This window comes from Saccopteryx bilineata, chromosome 11 (genome assembly GCF_036850765.1).
Source record: "Saccopteryx bilineata isolate mSacBil1 chromosome 11, mSacBil1_pri_phased_curated, whole genome shotgun sequence".
Classification (NCBI taxonomy): domain Eukaryota; kingdom Metazoa; phylum Chordata; class Mammalia; order Chiroptera; family Emballonuridae; genus Saccopteryx; species Saccopteryx bilineata.
This window is the reverse complement of record NC_089500.1, coordinates 22891685-22911757: the sequence shown is the minus strand read 5'-3', so window position 1 is coordinate 22911757 and position 20073 is coordinate 22891685. Positions and strand designations below refer to the sequence as shown.

General features: G+C 48.8%; 2 protein-coding genes across 3 annotated transcripts in view; one reads left to right on the top strand and one right to left on the bottom strand.

The window, feature by feature from the left end:
* The window catches only part of ARK2N (arkadia (RNF111) N-terminal like PKA signaling regulator 2N), a 273891-nt gene extending 265252 nt beyond the window's left edge, over window positions 1-8639 (top strand). Inside the window, exon 6 of the transcript XR_010727536.1 lies at window positions 8625-8639. The gene's annotated coding sequence lies outside the window, so the exon portion shown is untranslated. The remainder of the gene's footprint in view (window positions 1-8624) is intronic.
* Window positions 1-20073, bottom strand: part of LOXHD1 (lipoxygenase homology PLAT domains 1) — a 138820-nt gene that overhangs the window by 35427 nt on the left and 83320 nt on the right. For both annotated transcript variants that reach the window (XM_066247390.1, XM_066247391.1), the window contains exons 22-28: window positions 17022-17194; window positions 16129-16233; window positions 12556-12684; window positions 11294-11458; window positions 8507-8688; window positions 3926-4042; window positions 3069-3231 (exon numbers count right to left, since the gene is read on the bottom strand). In XM_066247390.1, the coding sequence (XP_066103487.1) occupies window positions 3069-3231; window positions 3926-4042; window positions 8507-8688; window positions 11294-11458; window positions 12556-12684; window positions 16129-16233; window positions 17022-17194 (1034 nt within the window). The remainder of the gene's footprint in view (window positions 1-3068; window positions 3232-3925; window positions 4043-8506; window positions 8689-11293; window positions 11459-12555; window positions 12685-16128; window positions 16234-17021; window positions 17195-20073) is intronic.

Here is a 20073-nt window from a genome sequence, read left to right as displayed (position 1 = left end):
TTTGTAGGAGTAGTTAGTGTTTTCCCATTATTTGCTCGCTTATGCACATTTTGCTACCATTCTGCATGGATTCACCAGTGGGAAGTTCGCCCACCTGATCTGGACACTGGAGGCCTCTGAGTCTGAGACCCAAAGGATGGAGTCTTTCCCCAGCGCCCCTCAGACCATCCGCCCACCCAGCCACCTCCGGCTTCCAGAGGAGAGACTCAGGAGACTGCTGATTTGGGTGCACTTTGTAGTCACCTGCCTCAGGACTCTTCTAAGACCCAGAAAGGGGATCCCCCTCCCTGCAGCGACAGAGATGGACTTTCCTACCAACCGTGCAAGTGGGCTCAGAACACGCTAAGTTAAATTTAGAGTAGTAGGGTGATGTGAATTGCTCATGCACATGGTTAAGGAGCACATTCATGCCCACACATGGTCCCTACTATCCCTTCGCTTTTCCTTGGATTCCACAGTGTGACTCTCCCTGTTCTCCTTCCGCCTCTCCGGGTGCTCCTTCTTAATCAGCATTATGGGCCCCTGATCTGTTGACCCCACCCCATGCCGCTGTCACCTGGTTCTGTCCACTGCCCTCAGCTCTTGCCCTACAAGTCCTGGGTGTTGACTTCCATGAGTTCCCTGAGTTGGTATCGCCAACCTAGTGCCCTCCTATGCTCTGGATCCACCCCTTTGTCATGTCGGGGACATATTCAGCTGACTAGATGGATCACAGTCCCAAACTCGCATCTGAACCCGAGATCCATGCCTCGGCACCCCCTGTTCCAAACCTTCTTCCTTCCCACCCTCCCTGTGTCCGTAGCCCCGCCCAGTGCTCTGCTCTCCGAGCCTCGTCGGGGAACTGGGAGAACTGCTCTTGGAGGCCTGGCCCACCCAGGGCTCTGCTCTCCGAGCCTCGTCGGGGAACTGGGAGAACTGCTCTTGGAGGCCTGGCCCACCCAGGGCTCTGCTCTCCGAGCCTCGTCGGGGAACTGGGAGAACTGCTCTTGGAGGCCTGACCCACCCAGGGCTCTGCTCTCCAAGCCTCGTCGGGGAACTGGGAGAACTGCTCTTGGAGGCCTGGCCCACCCAGGGCTCTGCTCTCCGAGCCTCGTCGGGGAACTGGGAGAACTGCTCTTGGAGGCCTGGCCCACCCAGGGCTCTGCTCTCCGAGCCTCGTCGGGGAACTGGGAGAACTGCTCTTGGAGGCCTGACCCCTCAAGGGCCGGAACCAGGACTGGTCACCCTGGCCCCCGTGCCCACCTCACTCAGCTCTGCGCAGGGTCTGGTCAGCATTTCACACGTTACATTACAAAATAAAGTCTCTTTGGTGTTTAACAGAGTCAGCGTTACCCAAGGCTGTCTGGTTAACACTGACATGAACTTTGTCACATTAGGAACTTTGTCACAGTTTAGTTGTAACAGTTGACTGTCCTTCTCTCCACACACCCCAATTTTTCTTTCCATCTCTTTCCTGGCTGTGCACACAGCCCTGCTCCACACCTGGGCAGGACCTGTTCTAGGAGCCCTTGTCCCAGAGTAGGGTGCCATGTCACCAGGTACTGTGATGAAGTGACCTTCCTGTTCCTCCTCTCCCACTCCCACTGCTCTTTTCAGTCTTTAGGGAGATAGGAAAACTGATTCAGCTTCTGGGTGTTGAGCGGGATGGCTGCACAGTCACAGCTGGCTATTTCTGGATCTCCTCCCTCCCCATCCCGCCTGGGCCACAAGGCTCTCAGTGGGAAGGTGTTTCCCTAGAAACATGACCGAGCACAGAGTAGGTCTGCAGCACATCATTAACACAGGGCAGCCCCCGGGAGCCGCTGGGACCGCTCTCCAGGGCATCCTCTGGGTCCAAATACAAAGGGGAATTGTCGCCCAGATTTAAAAATAAAGACAATTCAGAGAAAAGGATATGGATACGGATAGGCATCTGACTGAGGCAACCCTGTTTTTCTCTCTAAGCAGTGGCAACTCAGATCCAAGGACTTGTTAGAGCTGTTTTATGCTCCACTGGCTCCATGGGGGGGGGGAGGTTGAAATCTTGGGTTTAATCCAGTTTTTTTCCCCAAGAAGACATGCCTGCAAATATAAGCTAGATTTCCAAGGTTTTAGAGCATCTTTGAATTTTTTTTAGCAAAAATAAAATACGAACGTATATTTTTGCATATCATCAGTGGTAGAAAGTTTGTGTTTAGCGGATGAATTTGATTTTTGACATAGCTACAGTTTATTCACAGCTTATCAGCCAGCGGGTAGCATGGAGGTGGACACGGACAGTGGCATTGCTGGTCAAAACAGAGGTGTGACTCTGTCCACGTGGCCCAGGAAGAAGGCGTGTGTGTGCAGATGTGTGTGTGTGCATGTGCTCGCTCACACATCACACAGTGTAGAAAGAAAGGAGGTGAAGAGGCTGAGGACTGAGCCTGGAGCAATGTTACTTGGCATGAGAAAGAAAAACAGCATTCAGTGGGCTCAGCAGAGAGGTAGGGAGAGAACTGGAAACCGGTGGTTCAACGACAAAGGAAGAAGTACAGCGTGTGGCCTGGCTGGTGCTAAGCCTGCAGAGGAAGCACAGCAATAAGGAACAGCCCAAGTGAACTGGAACAAGCAGAAAAGAACACCCATGACCTTGGACACTATGGAGCTGCAACAGCTCCAGCAACAGCTCCAGTTCTAGATTAATCCAAGATGCTTCAGTACTCCTCCTTGGTTAGGACACCTGGATCCAGCAAGAGCAGAGAGGACCAGCCCCACAGATGGTAGCCAAGTAAACCAAGAGAAAAGAGAGCACCAGGACCAGGATAATCCAGGAACAAGAGAACACATATCTAGATGTATCGTCACACTGTCAGACCAGGAAGGGATTTCAGTACAAACCTTGCAGTGAGACAGTCCAGACTATGAAGAATGGTTCTGCCATTTATTAGCTGTGTGAACTTTGGCAGGTTTTATCACCTCTGTGAGCCTCAGCTGCCCCCATGGAATGAAGACAATAACAGATTCTCCCTCCTGGTTGCAAAGGCTCTGCCTGGCATAACACAGGTGCCCTACAAGGGAGGCGATGAGGGCAATGGCCCCACACTTACTGTCCAGTGGCTCCTCCACTTCCTTGTAGATTTGCCTTAAGGACCCATCTTTCATGTATTTCTCAGTGAAGATGTCAAAAGGAACCAGTTCTCGAATGGTCTTCTTGTCATCCTCCGAGGTGGCAAGCCATCGATCACAAGCAAAAGTAAAGGTCTCTGTACCCTGGGGTGAGGAGACAAGACAAAAATTAGTTTTTAATGTGGAAACTGCCAACTTCAGTGGTTTATCAGCATGTCAACACTCCTGGAGACAAGGAACAAGGGTCATGGAACCCCATAAATAATGCAAAAGCCACCATCCTTCCCAATTCTAGAAAATCAAGTCTTACTTAAAGACTTACACAGCCACCTCAGGGGTTGGTTCTGGAAGGCTGGGTTCCCAAAGTCACTCTAGCATAGAGGTGTGAACCACATCTCAGATGCTCAGACTCAAAAGTAAGGGGGGAAATCTGTATTTTTAAATTTCTCCCAAGTCACTCATATCCACAGCCATGACTGAGGGCTGCCTCCTAGGTTTAGAATTCTGTAGTTTCAGAATGTTTCCCAAATTGTTCAGGTGGATTTCTTGCTGTTGATTGACCTTGAGTAGCGGGAAGGGCATGCTTGGTCACCCACTAGTAGTATGGTCTTGGGGTGGGAGCTGAGACATAGCTGCCCAGACTCTCCTCTTTGCCCCCAACACCAGATTTTAAAAGATCCTGTCCAGGACCTGAACTATACAGTTTCTTCACTCTGAGTGAACTGGGAGAATTTTTCTGAATGTAATAAGGCTGCAGGTTTCTTATAAGACATTCTACCTTGAATGTATTCTGGAAAGGGGTAAAAGAAACAGCAGGACAGATCACTCAGAAACTCACATCTTTGTCTGGGAGGAGCCTGCGGATTTCCACGTAGGCGCAGTGCCACCCAGGATTTATGCCTGTATTATCATGGCCAATCCGAATTTTTTCAATGATTTCTCCCACGTCTTCTAACTTTGGAAAGGAGAAAATGTGCCAGATGTTGGCTGACAGGTTCAAAAAAGTATAACCTGAGCAGACACCTGCCTCCCCAGGGCATCATGCTCGAGTCTTTTCGCACTTCCAGAGGTCACTTTCTCCTGGTATGTGCCCATCATCCTGCCAAGCCAGCCTGCACTCTCCCCAACACATGTCATTGCCCCTGCTCCCCTTGCCCTCTTCCCACTTAAAATCAGCCTAGTCTCAGATCAGTCACTTCAGTTCCACCAACCTCTGGGAGTCTGGTTCCTCTTTTCATGCTGGAGCCCATCTTTCTGCCTTTCATTACTTATCATGGTAGCAGCTCATTTCCTGTTTGAGAACTTGACTTGGGTATCAGAAGATGAGTTCTGGTTCCTCCAATGCCCTGTCTGGCCGCCAGACCTTCTCCTTGGCTCCCCAAGACTCTCTCTATCTCTAGTTACTCCTCTTCTATATCCCTCAAATTCCAACCCTTCAAACTTGACATGTGCTTGCCACAGGGCCCTTGCACATGCTTTCCTTGCTCTACCCCTTTCCTCTTCTTTGCCTAAACCAGTGTCTGCTCCATCTCATAATTCAGGTCTCAGCTCAGGGATCAGGGAAGCCCCTGAGCACCTCAAGAAAGCCAGATCTCGCCTGACCTGTGGTGGCGCAGTGGATAAAGAGTCAACCTGGAAACGCTGAGGTTGCCGGTTCAAAACCCTGGGCTTGCCTGGTCAAGGCACATATGGGAGTTGATGCTTTCTGCTCCTCCTCCCTTCCCTCTCTCTTTCTCTCTCTCTCTCCCCTCTCTATAATGAATAAATGAAATCTTTAAAAAAAAAAAAAAAAGAAAGCCAGATCTCTTCATGATAGGTTCTGATAGCATCCCACAGACCCCACCCCCCAACCCAGAGCACTTCTCAGAACTGGAAGTTTGCATTTAGTTGTGTGATATCCTCTCCCACTGAGTGCCACAAAGGCAGGCTCTCCAAAACCTAGAGAGCAACCTGTGACCTGGGTACTGAATAAGTATTGACTGAAAGAGTGGGAAAATGAGTATTTTCTCATCTGAAAAATGGGTGTGATAAAGTCAGCTGGGTTCTTTCACATGCAGTGTTGAACCTTAGCCATGATGGTGTGTGTGCGGGTCTCACTGACTGTCCACATGTGTGGGCCATAATGAGTCCCTCAGACTCAAGTACTGTCATCTCTCCTCTCTCCTGCCTGGAGCCTCTGGTCACAGGATACAGGGGAGGGACAGGGGCTGACACTTTTCTTGGGGCCCTCTGAGGAAATAGTGTGGGCAAGGCAAGGTCACCGGGCAAGGTCATCCAGTCAGCTGGCACCTGCCTCCCTGGCTAACTCTCTGCCACCCAGGGCCTCCAGGCCCCTCTTGGGTCTCTCCTGGCTCTTGTGGGTCATGTTCCCGCATTCTGTTCCACCATTCCCATGTTCTGAAGCGGTGCTGTGCATATCCTCTCACACCCCACCTCGTCTTGTCAGCACCGGGCAACAACAGGGTAAGAAATAGACGAGGACATTGGGGCAAATGGGAACGAAGGCAGGGAAAGACCCAGATGCCCTGGCTCACGGTTGGTCCATGGAATTCATGCCTTGAGTTGACAATTGGGGGGCAAAGGGGGGGGGTGTTTGCAGACCTGAGTTTCCCAGCAACTGCTCTGGGAGCTGCCTGCCTAGCCTGCTCCACCAGGTTCTCAGTGCTGCAAGGAAATGGCAGTCAGCTCTGGGGTGAGTGGGGTTGGTGAGTGACTGAGTCATTTATCAGATGTGAAGCCCCTGTAGCCCTTGATGGGAGCTACCTCTCAATGAACTGGTGCGGCCTGCAAACAGGCGTCCTCCCTCTGCACACACCCAGCCACCGCTGAAGCCAAGGCGAGGCCCATTATCCCTGCTTGAGGAACCTCCCCCAGCCCATCCCCACCTCATCCTTCCTGATTGTAACCCCAGCTCTGCCACCTCTGCGCTGTGGGATCTGAGGCAGACCACGTGGCCTGCCAGGCCTCAACTTCCTCTTCTATGAAATGGGAGAGGATAATGTCAGCTGAAGGAAGGGGCATGAGCAGGGTAACCTTTTGAGGTCACTCTGGGTCTAAGATCACTTTTGTCAGCTAGTTTGTCCTTCTAGGTGACCAGCATGGCACCACTTTGCTGGGAACTGTGAACCAACAAGGGCCTCTTTTTTCCTCCCCTGTCCTATTTCTGAGCTGCAAGATATGTGGACCTCAGCTGCTTCAGTGGTACTCGGTAGCCTTAACCATCCAGCCACTCGGTCACGTGTGCTGTGCCAGGGGGCCGCCTCAACCACGACCCCTCAGAGGCCTTCGGGGACTACTGGCCAAGGGTGCTAGGCCTCAGGGATGACTCAGACAATGTCAGAATCAGAAGGGACCCTAGCATTCTCCCAAGAGGTGAAAGAGTTAAGCAGAGAAGGCTCTGAAACTGAACTGCTTGAGTCTAAACTCCAGCTCTGATGTTCGGTTATCATGACACCGTGAGCAAGTCACTTAACCTGCCTCTGCCTTTTCAGCTGTAAAATGGGACCATCGTACTATCTAACTCTGGGAGCGGTGATGAGGATTAATCGAGTTGATATACATCCAGGGCTTAGAACCTGGCTGGCATGTGAGACGTGCTCAATAAGTACGAGCTAGAGTTGCCATTTTCCCAGCCAATAATCCCTGTGTCTTAGGATGGGGCCACAGAGAGAGTGGGTGGCTCGCTCATGAGCTAGTGGCTGACCTGAAGTCAGGCCCTGAGCCCAGGGCTGTGGGCTTGCCATCCAGCCCTCATCCTCTTATCTGCAAGTCAGTCAGGAAAGAGGGATGGAGAGAAAGGGACACAAAGCTTTTTCATGGGTTTCCAAGCTCTCATACATCCCTCAACACCCAGATCGGCTTGAAAGAAAAAGAAAAAAAAAAAAAGGCAACAAATGGCTGGCAAATTATAGCTGCCTATCAGCGATGACTTCATTGATAAAGTTTTCCGGAAGTCACACTGAAGTGTAATCACAGCCCAGCCGCTGATGGCATCGGCTTCGATGACTCACACACCATGAAGTCTTGGGTGGATGAGCTGTGGCTTTGTGTGGATAAATGAGTCATCCTTGACTCTCCCTTTTAAAGACTCTACCAAGGTGACAACCTTCCCACAGTGCTGTCTGCTCCCAGGGAAGGTGGGGAGGGGGCAGGGAGTCGCTGGGACAGACACTGGCCAGGGAAGAAGGACAGGGCTCTGAGCTTTGTTTCCCACCAGAAAATGAGGGCCACATCTCCAAAGGTTCCCACCACCTAGAGGGTCTGGGCTCCCAGCTTGTCTTCAGAGTCGTCCCCTTTAAGTCCTGCTACCCTGGTCACGTCACTCTCCTCCCAGCCCCTCCGGCCAAACCTCAAACTAGACGCTGTGTGTATTTTCACCTGTCGTCTCTGGCTACCAAGTCCACCCAGCTTGAAATGCCTCCCTAGCTTCTCCCCACTGATGCCCACTTTCCTGTCCAGCTCAAAGCCACCACATCGAGGGAGCCTCTCCCTTCTCTGAACACCCACAGCAGGCTCGGTCGGCCCCACCATGCACTCTCATCCCCATGAGCTGGTCTCCTGCAGGTGCTAAGAGCACACAATCTGAGCCAGTCCTCTTGGGTTGGCACCCTGCTTCCTCTATGCCTTAACTGTGTGATTTTATATAAGCTACCAAATTTTGTGCCTCAGTTTCTCCATCTTCACACAGGGATGAACACAGCACAGAGTTGCTGTGACGGTTAAATGAGTGGGTATAGGTAAAACCCTATGCCAGTGCTTTCTTACCCACAAGGGCGGTTATTACGATGATCACTAGGCTCTCTCATTAGCTTTGGGTGGAGGTCAGGGGTTCCCCAGCTGGACTGCAAGACCATCACAGGCAGAGTCTGGGTCCTCCCCTTCTCTTGTCTCTCCCACCCACTCCAACACACAGTGGGTGCACAGGGAAGGCACCGAGCTGAAGTCTACAGGGTACCAAAGTGCTTTGACCTATGTCCATAGTAAATATCGACTAACCAGAACTCCAAGAAGCATACGAAATGTTCTGTATCAGGCTGTTTGGCCACAGCTTGGTGGATGAGTAGGAGACACAGGTATGTAATAAGTGAGGCTGGAAACCAGGCTCTCCCTGTGCACACAAGGCTGTCGTTGTTGGCAGTAGAGATGGCCCAGGGGATTTGAAATTGGGCCTCGAGTTTCTCCAAACCCTGTCCACTCATTATGGCCTATGATTCTGACACCAGTTCTGGAAGGACAGGGAGAGGCTCACCCTCATCCTGGTTTCTCGGATGTACTGAGGCCCAAAGGGGTTGACGACCTGCCCGTCTTCCTCACAAACAGCAGCCCATCAAGGTGAAAGGCGCTCCCTCTCCTCACCTGTCTTCAGGGCCCACCTCACCCCCTCACCCTGGCTCCCCAGCTGCCCACTGAGCCCACCTACCTCCATAATGAAGCGAGAGGCAGACTTCCTCTCAAAGTACATCTTCTGCTCTCTCTTGTTAGTGCACAAGAATCTCTGCTCAGTGCACAAGCCATCGCAGCCATAGATGATGATGAAGATGTTGGCGTTTGTGCCGGCAGCAAAGACATCTCCCGTGTAGATGGTGATCTCGTAAGGGATGACTGGCAGCAGGGGACAGAGGGGAAATCAGAGGGAGAGGTGTGAGAATAAAAAACAAACATGGGCAAGGTCAAGTTCTTCACCAGCACCACTGCCCCAGGCCCCTTTCCTGAGAGTTCGGCTGCTGACCTGCACCTTCAGTATGTGAGGTAAAATTGGCATTTTAATTTGTTGCATTGGTATACAAATAGGTATACTTATGATGGGTCATAATAAAAAAAAAATTGAAAAGTTCAAGAGGAAATTTACCCTATCCTGTGGCCTCGACCTTTGAAAGGAGTCCCTTTAGAAGCCCCCTTCTCACATGTGACCACAACCTCCGGAGGAGGAATGTGTTTCTCCTCTATTATCATAGTTACCTCGCTGTAGAACTGTAGCAATGACACTTGTAGTGGTGATACATAGTTTTCATCCGCTGAGTACATGCTCTGTGCCAGACGCTATGCTACGCATCTATGTCCCTTATCTCAGTCCACCCTCACAGTGACCCTAAGGAACAGGTGTTGTACTCAATTTTACAAATGAGAAAGTCAAGGCTCAAAGAGGTGAAGTAACTAACCCCAGGTCATCATATGGCTGGTCAGCGGGGGAACTGGAACTGGAACTCAGACATGTCTGGCCCCAAATTCTGTATGGCCAACCTCTATGGGTGCTGTTGTCATGAAATAGAGGTGAGTACTGCTGCCTACCCACATGTCACAGGGAGGGGCAGCCTATGCTGGTGACCACTGGTCCCACAAGAGCCTGAACAAGGCCCTCACCAATGGGTTCAGGGGAAACACAGTTCCACCTCTTCCAGGCCCTTGGGCAAAAACGAAGGTGCCCTCTCTGCAGCGCAGGGTCCCTTCTCAGTCCTTGTGGGTTTTCCTATGGCCTACGGCCCGTGCAGCCTTGAGCAGAGAAGTTGGCAATGGATTTGAGCTTTCCTGAGACTAGCTGGCAGTGGGAGAAGCCCTGGAAATGTCTGGGCAGGAACGGCCCACCCTTTACCCTCATCGTCCTAGGCCCGGCCTCCGATCTGCCTCCTGGTTTCTAGTTCTGCCTCTGCCGTTGAGTTGCTGTGTGTCCTTGGGCAAGTGGCTACATTTCTCTGGGCCTCAGTTTCCTTGCCTATAAAATGAGGGGGTTTAACAAAACGTGTGGGTTTCCAGTTTCTTTACGGGTAGAATTCTTATAAATACATTCATCAAGAATGTTCAGGAAAAAAGCTTGACTTTTGAAAGCTGAGTTGTTACTAAGGATAGCATGAATTGAGGAGTGGGTCTGTGCCTTTTCAGCCCCCCCCCCCCACACACACACACATACCTCTTACCCGCCGCCCTCAGATACCCAATTCAACTGCCTGGGATCCTCAGAACACAGGTTGAAGATTAAGGCTCCTCCCAGCCCTGACATGGCATGGTGTTGACAGGCAGGGCTCCATGCCGTCTCCCATCTCCTCCCTGAAGCCTGTAAGTTTGGACATCACAACAGCCCCTTCCTAATTTATATGCCTCTACTGTGTGGTTTCACGTGGTTTGGGCAGCCTTGACAAACTGCCTTGATTCCTTCCGCAGAGAGCAAGGCCTGCCCTAGGGCAGGGAGGGAGAAGTGATACCTCTGTCCGTAAGGGCCCACCCAGCACTGCCCCCAGCCGTGGCTGTGTCTGCCGGGTCCCTGAGTCTTCCCAGGCTTCAGGTGAGTCCTGGGGTGGAGGCTGAGTCTAGAATGAGCTTTGTCTATGCAGGGGTCCTACTAGGAGAAAATGTCACTCTACTTTAGGTTTTGGAAAGTATTTTGATGGCCTAGTCATTGCCAGTTAAATTGCTGCAGGCAAAAAAAAAAAAAAAAAAAAAGCCCTTCCAAAAACCTTGTTCACCACTGATTATACTAAGCATGAGTTGTTTGGGGATTATTTTTCGATATAGTTAATGTTTGGTTAAAAAGAAATTGTGTTCTCTGGGTTTAGTTCAAACTTGAGCATATCCAGACAGGTTCTCGTAGTTTGGTTTGACTACATAGTTTGAGTCCAGTTCCTAGGATTTACCTACAGGGATAGACACACTCAACACAGACTTTCTGATGATGACAGTGGAAAGGGAGTGTCAGAGCTTCACCCAGTGATTCCCTTCCTCTTTTCTTTAGCTGGTAAAAGGAATTAAATTTACCTTGTTTTCAATTTGTTCCCGAATCAGGATAAAATCTTACAACAGTGATTTTTTTAGCATGTTAGTGACTGGAATGAGGACATTTGATGGGGGCTGATAATGATACTTCACAGTTAGACCTTTATCTTTCTTCCTTTTGGGCCTTACAATCATCCTGCTGTAATATCTCTGTCTTGCTGACAGGGAAAGTGAGCCCTAGAGAGGTTAGGCTCTCTAGAGCCTGTTGTCACCAAGTAGTTTGGGGTGTAGTTTGGAAAAATTCCCATATTTTCTTTCTTAGGTGCAGGGCTCAGCCCACAGCCTGCGCAGGGCCCAGGGAATCTGAAAGAGAAGGGAGAGACCCCTGCCTCCGAGGCTGGTCCGGCCCAGAGTGGGCACCGCAGAAGGGACTGGAACTGAGTTGCGGTGTTGGGTGATGGGGTCTGGACGCAGGGCCAGCCTTGCCGAGTACGGTTCTTACATGGCGTGTACAGCCTTGTCTGGAGCTCCACGTGGAAGAGGTCTCTGACGATGGCCCCATCGTCTTCATTCTTGGATAGCCAGCGGCCACAGGGGAACGTCATGCACTTTCCAAGAGAGGGGGCATCCACTTCTACCCACTCTACAAACCAGCCTGGAGCCTTGCCTGGAGGGAGAAGGGGCACAGAACCCATTAAGGACTTCTATAAGGTGGCGTCCTATGGGTGCTGTCGGGGACCGCAAACATCCTTCTCTATTCAATGGCTGATGCCTATGGCTCCACTGCTTTTGCTTACAGCATTGCTAAAATGATTCCTGTAAAAATATGCACCCAGCTGATCACACTCCAGGTTGCTGTCAGTGAAATTAGCAAGAGCAAAGGATCATGAAGAAGAGATACCAAGACGGCCAAGTCAGAGGGGAGAGGAGCAAGGACACTGACCAGGGCGGAAGGAGCACCAGACAGGAAGTGCAGAGATGGAAAGAGAGACTGTGTTAACAAGGACTTCATAATCTCACCCCTGGCAGCACCAATACTCCCAGCTCCCTGGCCTCAGTGTGGGATTCGTGGACGGAAGAGAAGTCAGGGAAGAATTGGTGTTTCTTCCTGGGAAAAGGAGTGCTCAAGCTTCAAAAAGACAGTGGAAGCCAGGCAGAGAACCCTGTCCCCAGTCCCAGCTGTGAGGAGAAGGGCATCCTTCTGGAGGCTTAGAAGACATGGTTTGAAGACCAAGTAAATGAATCCAATTTTACTGAGAAAGAACAAACTTGGGCACATCCTTTGGCAGTAGTGTCAGAGGGTCCTAGAAAGGATCAATGGTTCTCATAGTGGTGTCTCTAGACCAGTAGCCTCAACATTACTTGTGGGAAAGACAAACTCTTGGGCCCCACCTACACCTACTGACTCAGAGACTCTGAGGATAGGGACCTAGAAATCTGTGTTTTAATAAGTCCCCCAGGTTCTGACACACACTCAAATTTGAGAACCCCTGGGCTAGAGCAGGGATTCTCAGATCTGACCGCACACTAAAATTATTCAGGGGGGGAAGCTTTAAAATCACCACATCCAGGCCCCACCCCTGACCAATCAGATCAGTTTCTGAGTACAGCGAGGGCCAGCTGGGCTGGCGGGATTTGGAAAGCTGAGTCCTTACGGAAGGAAGATGACATCCAAGTTTCCCCAGGTTCTTGCCCAGACACCGACTGGGACCTGTGTGTGGTCCTCAGGTTCTCAGCAGGGAACAGACAGTAGGGAAGCCAGACCTGTGTTGTCATGGCCGATCCTGACTTTCCAGAGATCTCCCAGGGCCAGTGTCTCCACAGTGAAGATGTCGATGCTGTCCCTCTCAAACTTGTCACTGTTGGTCTTGGAGGATTTCAGGAGGGTTATTCCTGCCAAACAAATGACCTCAATGTGACTGGCTGGCCCCGACGCCTTTCAATCCTAGTCTGCCTGCCCCTTTTAATCTTTCCTCATAATAACTACAATTTGACTTTTCATCAACCTCAGACTGTGAAACTACCATCCACTGGGCACCTTTAGCCTATTTTATTTGGGGGCATCCTTTGAGTGAGTTTCGCAATAACCTCCTGAGGTCTGTATTTTTACAGCCAGTTTGCATCTAAAGAAAAGGAGACACAGCAAGAGGCTAAGTGTCTTATCCAAGATCATCCAGGAGAAAGTGGTGGGGCCCTAAGTCCGTGTCTGCTCTCCTTTCGCACCCCGCACGTTCTACACACGGGGAGGAAGCTTGGGGAGACAGGGGGGCCCTGAAGGATGGGCCTGTGGGAATTCTCTGGAGACTCCTTTCTGGATAACAGAGAAGGGATGGCTTCCATTGCCCCCCACCCCACCCCCAGCCATCTCATATATGCAGTCTGTCCTGGGACCCTGGCTGTGGCTGTCCTGGGACCCTGGCTGTGGCATCAGCCTGAAATCTGAGGTGGTCTTAATGTCATTGCCATGCCCTCTGCCTCAGCATGCACTACACTGTCTTCAAGTCCCCTTACCTCTGTAAGCCCCAGCTCTGAGCCCACCCCAGGTAGAAAGTCTGATACTCACAGATGGATTACAGATGGTGCACAGAAATCAGACAGACTTTGGTTTAATGCCTGGCTTTGCCACTTAACTTCTGGGTGGCCTTGGGAAAATTACTTAATTTTCTGAGATTTGGTCTCCTTAAATGTTAAAAGGGGACTGTCGCGGTGCCTTCCCATAGAGTTGTTGTGAGGATTCAATAAGAAGATGATTATTGAGTGCTCAAGAATGCTGCTCCTAACACATAGAAATCCCTTGGCAAATACAAGCAGTTTTCAGAGATCCTCAATTCCATGGCCCAGGGTTTACTAACTATCACAATGACATATATTTATGTTATGGCCTAATTCATTCATTATATATTAGCTAACCCTATTAAATAATGTTTATGAGTGCCATTTTGTCTTAAATATTTTACATATTCAATTTCATTAAATCCTCGATTCTTATGAGACACATACTAGTTTAATCTCCATTTTACAAATGGGGGAAACTAAAGCAGAGAGGTTAAGCAACTTTCTCAAGGTCACTCAGATTATAAGTGGGAGAGCAGAATTTTAAACCAATCAGTCAAGCTTGAGTTCATGCTCTATCACCATACCATTGCATTAAAATATGAGCACCCCAAGATCATGAATAGGTCCTTTTATTATTCAATGCTGCTTGGCACAAAGGTCCGGACCCACATGATGGTTACTTAAGGACCTGATTTCTCTGAACTCGCACAGAATGGCGGGACAGGTAGCCTAAGTGGATGGGTGAGTCCAGCACAAAGTGCCACCTTCTCTGAGTACCTGGGCAGAGGTCCCGAATGAGTCCAAGTTCCCTCAGCATCTCATATTGAGAGTAGCATGGACCCCACTGGCTGCGAGGTTGGGAGGAGCCACCATTCTCCTTACTGGGGTGGAGTTAGAGGTACAGTTACCTCTACCTTTAGAACAGAAGGAGAAAGCTGGCAGAGAAGACACAGAGAAGAGACTGCTCACTGTTTGGATCTGGGAGTCCCTTTGTTATGCTTTTAAAAGGCAAATAGAGTGATGTCTCTAGGAAGAACAGAGGAAGTGGTAAAAACTATAAGAAAAACCTGAAAAAAGGCTGAGCATAGGATCAGTCACCATTACCAGGGGTGAGCATGCTAAAAGGAGAGTGATTCACATGGCTTCCATGTATGTCTAGGGCTGTGGAGGCAGCCAGGAGGACAGGAGAGGGGGCAAGGAATGCAGTAGGACTGCCTTAGCGAGGGTTAGGAAGAATTTCCAAAGAAAACACAGCCCCGGTTTTGAGTCACCTCACTTGTCTCACGCAGAGATTTTTAAGAAAAAAAGGAGCTGCTTTTCTCTGATGAGGCTAGTTTGCATGCACTCTGTCACAAGTCAGTGGCATATGAGAATACACAACGGGAAAAGGATGTCCCTTCAATAAATAGTACTGGGAAAACTGGATATTCCCGTGTAAAAGAACCAGTGTGGACCCTTACTTACACCACACACAGAATCAATTCAAAATGGATTAAAGCCTTAAAGATTAGTCCTGAAACTAACTGTAAAGCTCTAAGAAGAAAACAGGGCAAAAGCTTCATGATATTAGCCTTGGCAGTGATTTCATGGGCATGACACCAAAAGCACAGACAACACAAATTAAAATAAACAAGTGGGACTATATCAAACCAGAAAGTTTCCGCACAGCAAAAGAAACAATCAACAGAGTGAAAAGGTGACCTACCGAAAGGGAGAAAATATTTGCAAGCATGGATCAGATAAAGGGTTAATCTCCAAAATATAGAAGAAACTCTTACAACTTAATAACAAAAAAAATAATAACCCAGTTTTTAAGAATTGGCTAAGTGCTTACATAGACATTTTTTTAAAAAGACATACAAATGATCAACAGTATATGAAAAAGTGCTCATTGTCTAATCATTAGGGAAATGCAAACCCAAACCACAATGACTTATCACCTCATACTTGTCAGGATGGTTTCTATCAAAAAAAAAAAAAAAGTGTTGGTGAGAAGAAATTGGAACCCTCGCTCACAATTGGTGAGAATGCAAAATGGTCCAGTTGCTATGGAAAACAGTATGAACGTTCCTCACAAAATTAAAAATAGACTAGCATATGATCCTGCAATCCCTCCTCTGGGTATATATCCAAAAGAATTGAAATCAGGATCATGAAAATATATTAGCATCCCCATGTTCACTGTAGCACTGTTCACAAGAGCTAAGATATGGGGAGGGGACCCAAATGTCCATTGACAGATGAATGGATAAAGAAAATGTCACATACAAATATAACTGAATACTATTCATCCTTTAAAAAGGTCATTCTGCAGTATGCAACACCATGCACGGTATTTGAGGACATTACATTGAGTGAAATCAGTCAGAAACAGAAAGGCAAATACAGCCTAATTCCACTTATATGAGGTATCCCAAATAGTCCCATTTGTAAAATTAAGGACTGGAATGGTGATTATCAGGAGCTGGGGGAGGTGGGGGATGGGGAATTATTAATCAACAAGCATAAAGGTTTAGTTTCGTGAAATTAATAAACTCTAGAGATCTGCCGTACAACATATACCTATAGCCAACAAAGATGTATTGTACATACAAAATTTAAGAAGATAGACCTCATGTTAAGTGTTCTTCCCATGATAAAATAAAATAAAATAATAAAGGGGAGTTCTTAAAGTGATTTTTTTTTTTTTTTTTTGGAGAAAAAGAGCGGCACAACCAGGATTTGTCCCCAGTCTCCCTGGGGATAATGTGGGTGGACCTCTGACTGGAACTGTTTTCTTACCAGTGTTGTCTTGTGTGCCAAAGAGTGTGAGGAAGACATTGGCATCTGTGCCCGCATTCTTCTTGTCCCCAGTCTTTATGGTCACTGAGAACGTGGTAGATTTATCTGCAGGAGGGAATGTGGAGAAGTGAGTAGTAGACTGCTCCTCCCATGAAGAAGAGAGAGAGAAAGCACACTGAGTATGTTTATGTTCATGTTGACCATTTCTATGAATTGCTCTACTTGTAGGGTGTATTGCTCTGCAGTTGCCTTCAGTCTGGAAACTTCCTCAAGGCAGAGATGAGGTCTCCCCACCTCCAACTCACACAGGAAGCACTCAACCAATAGAGTTGTACAATGCTTAGGGGAGACTTGAGGTGACTGTGAGGGTCAGAGACTCATCCTACAGGAACCTCAGTCTGATTCCTCCAGGTATGAAAGACCTTTAGGAACTTGAGTTTCAAGGAAGGAAGCACCAGTATCATAGAACTCTTGAAAGTTCATTCTTTCTCTTGACAAAAATGTATTGGAGCCTCTAGTGTGCCTGGAAGGCTACCGGTAAGAATATCAGGTTACTGGTAAGTCAGAACCAGCTACAACTATTCTGTTCTGTTCTATTCTGTTCTGTTCTATTCCATTCTGTCCCGTCCTGTCCCATCCCATCCCATCCCATCCCATCCCATCCCATTTCATGCCTTGTACTGTATATACCCAGCCTTATGCTAGACATGTGGCAATACACTCACCCACCTCCCCATTCTTGCCATGAAGGAATGAGAGGGCAGTCCAGGTAGAAAGCCAGAGGAAGAAGTACTGAGAGCTCACAGGGCAGGGAGGGAAGATGGAGACCTAAGACGGAGAAGAGGCAGAGGCGCAGGATGCTGTAGGGAAGAGTGAGCCTTAGTTGAGGGAACCTTTCTGCTCCAAGGCCATGTTGTCGAGGGGGTTGTTGTCACTACCACTCCCACCCTCCTCGTCCTCCTCGCTCGGTGGCAGCACATAGGACTCATCCACTGGCAACAGCTCCCTGGACAGCTGACCATCATCCTCCTCCACTGCCAGCCAGCGTTGGCATGGAAAGTAGTACCTGTAGGGGTGGGGAATGGGGAGAGGTTGGGAATGTCTCCTTGAAAAGGTCTTAGGGGCTGAGAAGTGGGAGGCTCTTGGGGGGCCCAAACGCTCCCCTGTCTGCCCTCCCCACATTGCCTTCCCATCCTACCTAGCCTGGTAATCACCCCTGGTAGTGTCACTTGCATTGAGCAGAGAAAAGCGGGGGATGAATCTTCAGACAAGCCATTGAAAATGGCTGGGTAACAGTACCTGGAGCATAGCAGACCCTCAAACAGGGTCCTACCGGGGGTGCCTAGAAGAAGAGGGACTCCTGGGGACTGTTCCGACCCTTTCTGGAGCTAATCTATTATCCAGAACTACTTTAGCAGAGAGGGTTCCCATGGAAGGTGCTCAATATACGTATAAGAGTTGAATTTAAATGGAATGACCCAATTTCGCTTCTGGAAGGTAAAGAGTGTGGCTAGGGAACTGGCACACCAGAGAGCTGGTCCAAGTTAGACTTCTTAATGTAGAGGCCAGGCCTCGGGCAACGGAGGTGCCTGGATGGAAGGGAAGGCAGACCAGGCCTAAGAGAGGCAACAAAGTGGGATAAATAAGGACTTACCTCTGGAGCCAGACTGGGTTCAAATGCTGCCTCTGCCACTTGCAGTCATATGACTTTGAAAAATTTGTGTGTGTGTGTGTGAGAGAGAGAGAGAGACAGAGACAGAGACAGAGAGAGACAGAGAGAAGGATAGATAGGGACAGACAGACAGAAAGGGAGAGAGATGAGAAGCATCAATTCTTTGTTGTGGCACCTTAGTTGTTCATTGATTGCTTTCTCATGTGTGCCTTGACCAGGAGGTTATAGCAGACCAAGTGACTGCTTACTTAAGCCAGCAACTCAAGCTGGTGAGTCTTGCTCAAACCAGATGAGCCTGCACTCAAGCTGGCAACCTCGAGGTTTCGAACCTGGGTCTTCCGTGTCCCAGTCCGACGCTCTATCACTGTGCCACTGCCTGGTCAGACTTTGAACAAATTTTTTTACTGCTCTGTTAAAGTTGCTAGATTTAACCAATAAAATCACAGGACTCCCAGTTAATTTGAATTCTAGATAAGCAATGAATAATGTTTATTATAAGCATGTCTTATTTAATATTGGGACATACTTACACTAAAATATTATTCATTGCTTATCTGAAAAACTGAAGCTCAGAGTGACTTCCCCAAGGCCACACATGCCAAGAGTAGGAGAGACAGAAATCAAACCTAACACATTGTCACAGCTTCCCACAAAGGTGGCATACGTGACAGCTGTTTCACCCTGGGCACTGAGCATGGCATGTGTTTGTTGAATAATACATCAAGCATAACTTTTCTTCATTAGTTGATCTAACGAGTATTTACGGTTTACCTATCACGTGCCAGGCACTCTCTCAGGACTGGGAAGGACACAGCACTCAACAGAGCAGATGAAGTCATTACGTTGTGCACAGACCTTCTATTCCACTGTGGGGAGAGGAACAATGACCGGATACAGCAGTTTATTGTAGGTCAGATGATAAGTGATATGCAGAAAAAGAAACAGAGGAAGAAGAATAAAAGGTCCAGGGGTGGGGGTTGGGCCTCCCAGAGCAGGAGACCCCTGAGCGGAGACCCACCTGAAGCATGAGGTGGGCCACTGGGGGAAGGAGTGCCGGGGGAGGGGCAGCACATGGAAAGGCACTGAGGTGGGACCGTGTCGATTGGGTTCAAGGCACAGCAAGGAGTGAGCAACAGGGGGATCAGGACTGAAAGACGAGACGGGGACATGGAGAGCCACCGGAAGTGCTCTGGCTCTTACCCTGAGAAAAATGGGAGCCTCAGCAGGTAGTTGAGTGGAGAACGGACATGGCCCTGAGGGCTGAACTGCTGGAGACAATACAATAGCAGGGCCCAGGTGAAGCAGAGGCACCCATCAGGGGCTTTGGGCAAGGGCTGGTAAAGGTGGGCAAGGGGGGTCTGACTCATGCTCTTTTGAAGGAAGAAGCAGGTGACAGATCAGGGGTGAGTGTGAGAGGTTAGAGAGGATCAAGGACATCCAATTTGCATGGGGGGAGATGACTGGGTCCAGAGCAGCAGAGGTATGAAGTCAGTGCTCACTTATCTTTGTCCTGTGCTAATCAAGGTCAGGAGACCCAGGCACTGTCAAGGAAGACGGTGCCTCCCTGAGGTAGAGAGAAGAGACTGACTTCTCTGATTCTGTTGCATTGAACTGCCATGATTTTGGCTGTCGCCCAGGGCAGGCTGTACTCAGAGCTCCTCCTGGCTTGCAAATGGTCAGAGCTGGCTCATCACGGAGCCCTTATTGTTGCTTCAATACCAGGGAAATAAAGACATGTAAACACACAACACCAACAGGAAAGGGTGGCGAGGAAGAGAAGGAGATGAAGGCAGCAAGGAGTGTAGGAAGGAAGGAAAGAGAGAAGAGGAGGGAAGGAAGAGAGATGAATGACAAGGCAGCTTCATTCACAAGAGTGATAAGTGATAATACAAAAACACTTGGTTGTGAATTTAACAGGAATGTGTAGCAGCTATATGCAGAAAATCGTAAAGCATTACTGAGCTGCCTACAGGAACTCCTGGGCAAGTGGAAATGTGTCCTTGGGGGTGTCCTTTAATATCCTCAATATACAGTTCTCCACACATACATTTAATGGCGTAACAATCAAACTCCGATAGGAGTTATTTTGGAGTCACTTAATGTCTTAATTTGAAAAGCTAGGATTAGCCAATATTTTTAAAGAATAATGAAAGGTGCCAACTAGTGACAGATATTAAAGTAGATTGTAAAGCTACAATCATTTTTAAATTGTTGCACTGGCTCAGAGATGCTGAATCAATGGAACAGACTTAAGTGAAAACCTAAAGAGTCAC